Raw genomic sequence first — 7,937 nt, 5'->3', positions numbered from 1 at the left:
AATGAAGTATAAGGTGTATTTGGCATAGTGCCTGACCTATATTTGGAGAAGAAAATGGCAACCCACTCCAGTATTCTTGCCTGGAGAATCCCAGGGATGGGGGAGCCTGGTGGGCTGCCGTCTATGGGGTCGCACAGAGTCGGACACAACTGAAGCGACTTAGCAGCAGCAGCAGCAGCAGCAGCTGACCTATATTAGGTGAATAATTAACTTATTTTTATTCTTCTCTCCTCTGCACCCCACTTTTCTAAGTTGCAAACAAAATAACTATATTTTGACAGTTTAAGAAAGTTTTGTTCCTGTGTGCCCCCTCTGCCCCTCTCCCACTAGATTCCAGGTGTGTACACAAAGGTGTAATGGAGAGTATGGGGGTAAGTATAAAATTGTCCTGGAGACCTCCCTGGTGGTCCAGTGGTTAACACTGTGCATCCACTTCCACTGCAAGGGGCATGGTTTCAATCCCTGATTGGGGAACTAAGATCCTGAATGCTGTGCAGTGCAAACAAAAAAAGAAGAAGAAAATCAGTAAATGATTTTACAACTATATATATAAAATTGCCCTTTTAGGCACCACTCTGAATGTTATCTCCAGAGAAGGAAGCAAACTTAGGTGCAGCTGATGCGTTAACCAGATATGACACAGAGAACATTTCCTTCTGCTTTTCACTTTCAAGTTTATTCTAAGGCCTTGGATCTCTGCAGCTCAGTTGGAGGCCACGGAGAAGATGCCTACTATTCCCATGGGAGCCCCTGCCCTGCTGTGGATAGCTCTGCTGCTTTTCTGTAAGTAGAGTTACCAGCCCCCTTGAAGGGGCCAGAACAGATTGGGGGAGTGGCTGGTGAGGGAGAGTTGACAGTTTTATTGCTGACTTTTTCTAGGTTATGAGCAAACTGTGGGTCATTTCCCAGGGATTCTGTAGGGAGGACGAACTGGATAGGGGGGTTGGGCATCATCTAAGGAGGGGGATTGGGCATCATCTAAGGAGGAAGCCGGACTGAAAGTCTGGTCCTTGCTATCAAGCTGGATTTTCCTAGAGGGTAAAGGAGGGACAGCAGAGGAAGGAGAGAAGCTCCTTCTCTCCCTTAAACAGAGTCCTGAAAAGATGGTTGGCCCTTTAAACTCCATGGATGTGGACCTCAGCATCATAACCAGATCCCAGTCTTCAGGTATGCAGAAGGCTGGGGTCAGATACTAACTTATTGTCTCTGGATTTTGCAGCTCCAGATGGCATGTCAGCAGGTGAGTCCTCTGTCCTTGTTCCCTCAGCATTTCAATGTGTCTGGAAATTGCCCACCCTTCATCCTTTCCCTTCATCCCATCATCTGTTTTTTAATGATTATTAATCTGCTCTTCCCTGTCTACCGCACTTCCACCTGCCTCATCTTCCTTCTTTCCCCCATTCAAAAGCTTCCCACACAGCACTTTATTCTCTCAAGTCACCCTTTCCTCTTTTATGCAAACATTCATGTCTGCTGAGCATCTGTCTCAGCCTCTGCACCAGATACTATGATATAAACTCATTTAATTCTTACATCATCATCCCTGTTATTATTATTGCCATTTTATAATTGAGGATACTGAATTAAGATTAAGTAATTTGTTGGCGGTTACATGGCTAACAAGGCACTGGATTCTAACGTAAGTCCCTTAAATCCAAGTCTAGTTCTCTTTTGACCATATCACCTCTTCCTCATCACCACCTGGCCACTTCCAAAGTCTTCATTCAAATTTGTACCATATCTCTTTGTTCTTGAAAGCCTTTTAAGACTGATCATCTTGGTGATTCTCAGTACCTTCCAGAATTGACATATAATTTTCATTCCCTATTCACTCACAATTAAATAGTCATAAAAATTTAGAGCTGGGAGAGGCCATGTACTTCATTTAGTCCACTACCTTAATTCATCCATTATTCACTCATTCATCAACTCAATAAATACTTAATGAATACTCGCTATGTAGTAGTCATTGTGCTGAACTATGTATGAACATCACAGACATAATCTCTGCCTGAAAAGAGACTTCAATCCTCATTTACAGATACTGAAATTGGAATCAAGAAAATTAGAGGGATTATCCTCTTTGTTTTTTAATATCTTACATTCATGTCCTATTTTTTCCTAGGTTGGGAGCTAGAGTCCCTAGGTGGGACCACAAGATTCTTTCCTCCTTCCTTTAATTCTAGGACTCAGGTTTCTTATCACCAACAGTTTAAGGGTAGATTGACCGTTGATTGACTATTATTATGTCTGTACTCTGGAGGCTGAACAGATTTCAATGATATTTTCCCTCCTTCCATATCTCTTTCCACAATCTGTTCTTCTCAAAGCCATCTGGAAATCTAAGGTGTCCTTGAATCCACCATGGAGAAAAATACTTAAAGGAGATGCTGTGACTCTTACATGTGGTACGAACGGTTCCTCTGAAGACCAGTCCTCTCTGTGGATCCACAATGGAACCAGTTTCACAACGAATAATTCAAGATGGCACATTGTGAAAGCACGCATGCAGGACAGTGGGGAATACCAATGCCGAATCAAAGGATTTGCCATCAGTGAACCTGTATACCTAAATGTCATCAGTGGTAAGTTCCAGGGCTACAGAAGTATCAATTCTCTCATGTGCGGAATGGCCCATCTGACAATGGGGAGAAAGCAAGTTATTCCAAGGCTTAGAGAAGCAAGGTGGAACTCAAGGTCTCTCTCCACATACAGGTCCCTCTCTCTTCTTCTGCCTCTACTCCATCTGACCTTCTGGCTTCTTTCAATATTCTAGCAGTCTCCCAATGTTCCTCCTCTAGTCTGTTTCATTTCTATCTTCTCTACCTGGCTACAGATGCATATTACATGGTCAAATGGCATATTGGATATGTGAACATTACAAAGAGCTCTTTGATTTAAAGATTTACTTTGCCATTTCCATGTGTCATGACCTGAATATTAAGTTGTACTCTTTTTTCTTTGCTTAATTTATTTTTTAATTGAAGGATAATTGCTTTACAGAATTCTATTGTTTTCTGTCAAACCTCAACATGAATCAGCCACAGGTATATATATATATCCCTTCCCTTTTGAACCTCCCTCCCATCTCCCTCCCCACCCCACCCCTCTAGGTTGATGCAGAGCCCCTGATTGAGTTTCCTGAGACATAGAGCAAAATTCCCCTTGGCTATCTCTTTTACATATGGTAAAGTAGTAAGTTGTACTCTTCATTTTGAAAGCTCTCTCTTTACATTCCTCATGTACTCTACTTTTACTTAAGAACAAATCTTATGTTTTGCTTCATCACTCTCCTACTGTCAACAATTAGTGCAGTGTGCTCAGGCATATGTGGGTTACTTTGTAAATGTTCAGTGAACAAAGTAATGATTTCATTTGAACAGCTAGGTCATTTATATTTTGTTTTATATTTTTAAATATAAATATTTTTAAAGTATAAGCACATTTTGTATTTTTTCTCTTGAGTGAAAAGAGATGTTTCAACATCTGTGTACAAATTCTTAAGTAGAAACTGCTGCTACTGCTGCTAAGTCGCTTCAGTCATGTCCGACTCTGTGCGACCCCATAGATGGCAGCCCACCAGGCTCCCCCATCCCTGGGATTCTCCAGGCAAGAACACTGGAGTGGGTTGCCATTTCCTTCTCCAATGCATGAAAATGAAAAGTGAAAGTGAAGTCGCTCAGTCGTGTCTGACTCTTCGTGACCCCATGGACTGCAGCCTACCAGGCTCCTCCATCCATGGGATTTTCCAGGCAAAAGTACTGGAGTGGGGTGCCATTGCCTAAAGCAGTGTAAAATAGCTTCTTTATTTTTTTGGAGTAGATTCTAGAAAAGTCCTCAAGGATTGCTCCTAAATAAAATATGCTTATGCAACCTAGACATGTTTCTATTCTAAATTTTGAGTTCTTAAAATGACATTAGCCATAAAACCTGACTCATTATTGACAAACATTCATTGAGAATCTACTGATTCCTAGGTATTATTAGGCACTGGAGATATGATAAAAGGAACAGACATGCTCCTGACCTCTGAAGTAGAGAGCCCAATGAGGAAACGGACATCCAATCAATAATTACACAAATAATTAATTCAAATTGTAATGCATGTTCTGAGGAAGCTGGAGGCTTACTATGATTAATAGAACTGGGAAGCACCTATAAGTTTAGAGAGGACAACTCTACTAGGCTAGGACTCTCCAGGCAGAGTAGGATAATTTCCCCTTTAGTGACCAAATGCAACAATAGAGCTGAAAGGGATAATGGGTTTCAGACTTCCTATGGGTGGGCTCATCAGAAGTGTCAGCAATGTTGTGGCCCCAGAATTACCTTTCAGGAGGAAAGAGTATTTATCAACAGAGGAGACTGAGCCAAGAAATGGGTTAATGATAAAGGTTTCTGATACTCTCTGCATGACCTTTTTTATTATCTTATTTTTCTTTTATCTGTCATTGTTAAATAAATATCTTAATGAATATTTTTCAGACTGGTTGATCATTCAGGCCTCTGCTGAGGTGATGATGGAGGGTGAGTCCCTCTTCCTCAGGTGCCACAGTTGGAAGAATCTGAATGTCTTCAAGGTGATCTACTACAAGGATAACAAAGCTCTCAAGTACTGGTATGAGAACCACAACATCTCCATCACCAATGTCACAGAAGGGAACAGTGGCACCTATTACTGTGTAGGCAGAATTCAGAGGCTGCCCTACATCTCTAATAAACTCAAGATTATAGTAAAAAAACGTAAGTTGGTGAAGGAAAGGGAATGAGTCCATATCAGGGGAAAGGAGAAAGAACATTTGAGCCTAATGCAATTGAAGCTATAGAATGGAGGCAACTGTGATTCCTTGAAAAGTCTACTAGGTTTGCAATGAGGAGACCAGGGGTAGAGTATATCCCTTAGTCTCTGTCTCAGATTCCTTACTTGTTCATTGGCAACAGTAATACCTGCTCACATTATGGAATTTTTACAGATGTTAAATGCAATAGTTGTGAAATGGATTTTTAAACTGTTGAATATTAGTCAAGCAAAGTCATCTATTGCTCCTGGGGAGAAACTTACATTTATCAAATAGAAAAAGAGTTTCAAAGTTGAAGGAACAAACTCTTTATAGCTTGAAGAGTCTATTCTAGCCTATGAGGGATGGGAAAGGAAACCAACTCAACAGGCTATGTGCCTGTGAATTAGGAGATGAGAAAGAGGGCTTGATATGGAAAGAGTAGTCAGGCAGGCTGCCTCTGTAGCCAATGAAAGGCTGCCATTTCCAAATTTCATATAAAAGAATGAGCCTTTAAAATATTTGCTTTGCAATGAGGAAATCAGACATTTGCTTGGTACACTTTGCTCATGCCAAAATCTTAAAAAACATGAGACCAGAAGCCACAATTAATTTCTAATGGTAGTTCTCTGTTAACTAATTTGAGACCTGTTGTTTGATTTTCACTGTGCTTCCAGTATCCTTATCTGTAAAACAAAGGGTTTGGACTAAACTTCATTAAAATTGCTTGGAGAATTAAAAAAAAAAAAATACTGATGTCTGTATATCATCCCTTGAGCTTCTAACTTAATTAGCTTGGAATAGGCCTGGACATCAATATTTGAAAGCTCTTCCAGGTAATGGTAATAGGCAGCCAGTGTTGAGAGTCACCGGTCTAGGTAATCTGTGAGTAATTTCTGGCTGTAATATTCTAGGGTTCTAAAATTCTAGAAAAATTGCAAAAAATCATTACTTTGTAAATAGAATAGCAGAATCACAAAACAGTGGACTTGAAAGGCAATTTACTTATTGCCTTGTTCAGTTGCTCCATTGTGTCTGACTCTTAGCAACCCCATGAACTTAGCTTATCAGGCTCCTCTGTCCATGGGATTTTCCAGGCAAGAATACTGGAGTGGGTTTCCATTTCCTCCTCCAGGGGATTGTCCCAACCCAAGGATCAAACTGGTGTCTCCTCCATCTCCTGCATTGGCAGGTGGGTTCTTTACCACTAAGACACCAGGGAAGCCAACTTATTAATATTTATGATCTAGCCCAATATCTTAATTTCACCCAACAGACATGCAATGAATGATGATTGTTTGAGAAATAAGGCACTGGTGATCCCCTGCCCTTACTCTATCTGCTTCCCACCTCCATGTCCTATGTGGACATTGGTCTTGTGAGGCTCCAAGGGAGGGATCATCTTTCCTATGACCTTTTCCATTAGGCATATTGGCCAGACAAGCCATTAGAAAGGGACTGTGGGGGAAATACTCAGGACTCCCTAGGGCTTCAGGGAGCACAGACTGAGGAACCCAAACCTATGAGTGTTTTGTCTCTGCTACTGCATGTCATTTCATGCTAGAAGGTGAAGGACCATGTTGGATCCTTCTTTTAGGGAAGATGAAGACTTTAACCTCAGTTTTCAATTCCTAATATGAGTTATGTTTCTTATTGCATCTAGCATACCCTCAAAGCAACTATTTCTGGCTACAATTTCTTATCCCATTGTTGGTGGTGATTCTGTTTGCTGTGGACACAGGGTTGCTTATCTCGACCCAGCAGCAGTTCACATTACTATTGAAGATGAAGAGAACCAGGAAACGCAACAGATTTACGGACCCACAGCCTAAACCAGATCCCCCAGGGAACTGAAGTCACTCCTCAAGAAACCTCTCCGATGGCAATTTCTTTTTGGCTTTAGTAAATGCTTCTCAGTTGTCAAAGACAACTCACAAGGTACATAGAAAATGCTCACAGCTTTATAGAACTTCATTAAACTTCATTAAACTAATGGAGTGGCACGTAATATTAAGTGCTCAATAAGCATCATTTACATAAGTAAAGAAATGAATAGATTCATTTATTAGCATCTGTAAAAGCGATATACAACTTGAATAAAAGTATGAAACCATGTAATGTGACAGTTTTGTTTTGTTTTTGTTTTAATTTCCTTTTTTTGTTGTTTTAATTTAATTTTTTAACTTTACAATATTGTATTGGTTTTGCCATATATCAACATGAATCTGCCACAGGTATACACGTGTTCCCCATCCTGAACCCTCCTCCCTCCTCCCTCCCCATACCATCCCTCTGGGTCGTCCCAGTGCACCAGCCCCCAAGCATCCAGTATTGTGCATCGAATCTGGACTGGCGACTAGTTTCATATATGATATCATACATGTTTCAATGCCATTCTCCCAAATCATCCCACCCTCTCCCTCTCCCACAGAGTCCAAAAGACTGTTCTATACATCAGTGTCTCTTTTGCTGTCTTGTATACTTGGTTATTGTTACCATCTTTCTAAATTCCATATATATGCGTTAGTATACTGTTTTTCTTTCTGGCTTACTTCACTCTGTACAATAGGCTCCAGTTTCATCCACCTCATCAGAACTGATTCAAATGTGTTCTTTTTAATGGCTGAGTAATACTCCATTGTGTATATGTACCACAGCTTTCTTATCCATTCATCTGCTGATGGACATCTAGGTTGCTTCCATGTCCTGGCTATTATAAACAGTGCTGCGATGAACATTGGGGTACACATGTCTCTTTCCCTTCTGGTTTCCTCAGTGTGTATGCCCAGCGGTGGATAATGTGACACTTTTAAGTATTCGAGGCTTGCTAGTTTTGAGGCATAACCATGAAGTCCTAGATTAGAAATGTTCTCTTTCGTAATGTTCTCTCCATTGTAAGTCTGACCTACGAATGAGAAGACAAGGAAGAATGTGCTGATGAAGCTGATCATTTTTATGTTCTCTCTTCACTTACTATCACATGAACTTCTAGCTCTTGGCAGAATCTGGGGCAGGCTTGAGCCCCTGAATTCTGGGGGTGAGGCTCAGTCTAAGAGTTCCCTGTGATTGTTTCACTCCTGTCTTATCTCCCCAAATTAAATCTTGTATATCCTCTTACAGTACCTGAACTAAACATCTTAGAAATACTCGCACATAATAACT

At 40.7% G+C, this 7,937-nt stretch overlaps 1 protein-coding gene across 2 annotated transcripts; it reads left to right on the top strand.

The window, feature by feature from the left end:
- The first annotated feature begins 598 nt into the window (after positions 1-598).
- Positions 599-6,888, top strand: FCER1A (Fc epsilon receptor Ia). Of its 2 annotated transcripts, none has more exons than XM_061402173.1 (5): positions 599-783; positions 1,220-1,240; positions 2,331-2,585; positions 4,483-4,615; positions 6,439-6,888. In XM_061402173.1, exons 1-5 carry the CDS (start codon positions 726-728, stop codon positions 6,605-6,607), a joined length of 636 nt encoding a protein of 211 aa, XP_061258157.1. In that variant the 5' UTR covers positions 599-725; the 3' UTR covers positions 6,608-6,888. The 2 variants fall into 2 exon arrangements, with proteins under 2 accessions (XP_061258157.1, XP_061258151.1); XM_061402167.1 differs by having other exon boundaries at positions 606-783; positions 4,483-4,740.
- The last annotated feature ends 1,049 nt before the right edge of the window (positions 6,889-7,937 follow it).

The sequence above is a fragment of the Bos javanicus genome, chromosome 3 (genome assembly GCF_032452875.1).
Source record: "Bos javanicus breed banteng chromosome 3, ARS-OSU_banteng_1.0, whole genome shotgun sequence".
NCBI lineage: Eukaryota > Metazoa > Chordata > Mammalia > Artiodactyla > Bovidae > Bos > Bos javanicus.
This window is presented reverse-complemented; position numbering and strand designations above follow the sequence as displayed.

Bases quoted from the DNA above. Each gene is read 5' to 3' on its own strand.
- FCER1A (XM_061402167.1), top strand. From the start codon at position 726: ATGCCTACTATTCCCATGGGAGCCCCTGCCCTGCTGTGGATAGCTCTG. The intron at 784-1,219 runs GTAAGTAGAGTT...TGGATTTTGCAG, and splicing joins GATAGCTCTGCTGCTTTTCT to CTCCAGATGGCATGTCAGCA. The intron at 4,741-6,438 runs GTAAGTTGGTGA...TATTGCATCTAG, and splicing joins CAAGATTATAGTAAAAAAAC to CATACCCTCAAAGCAACTAT.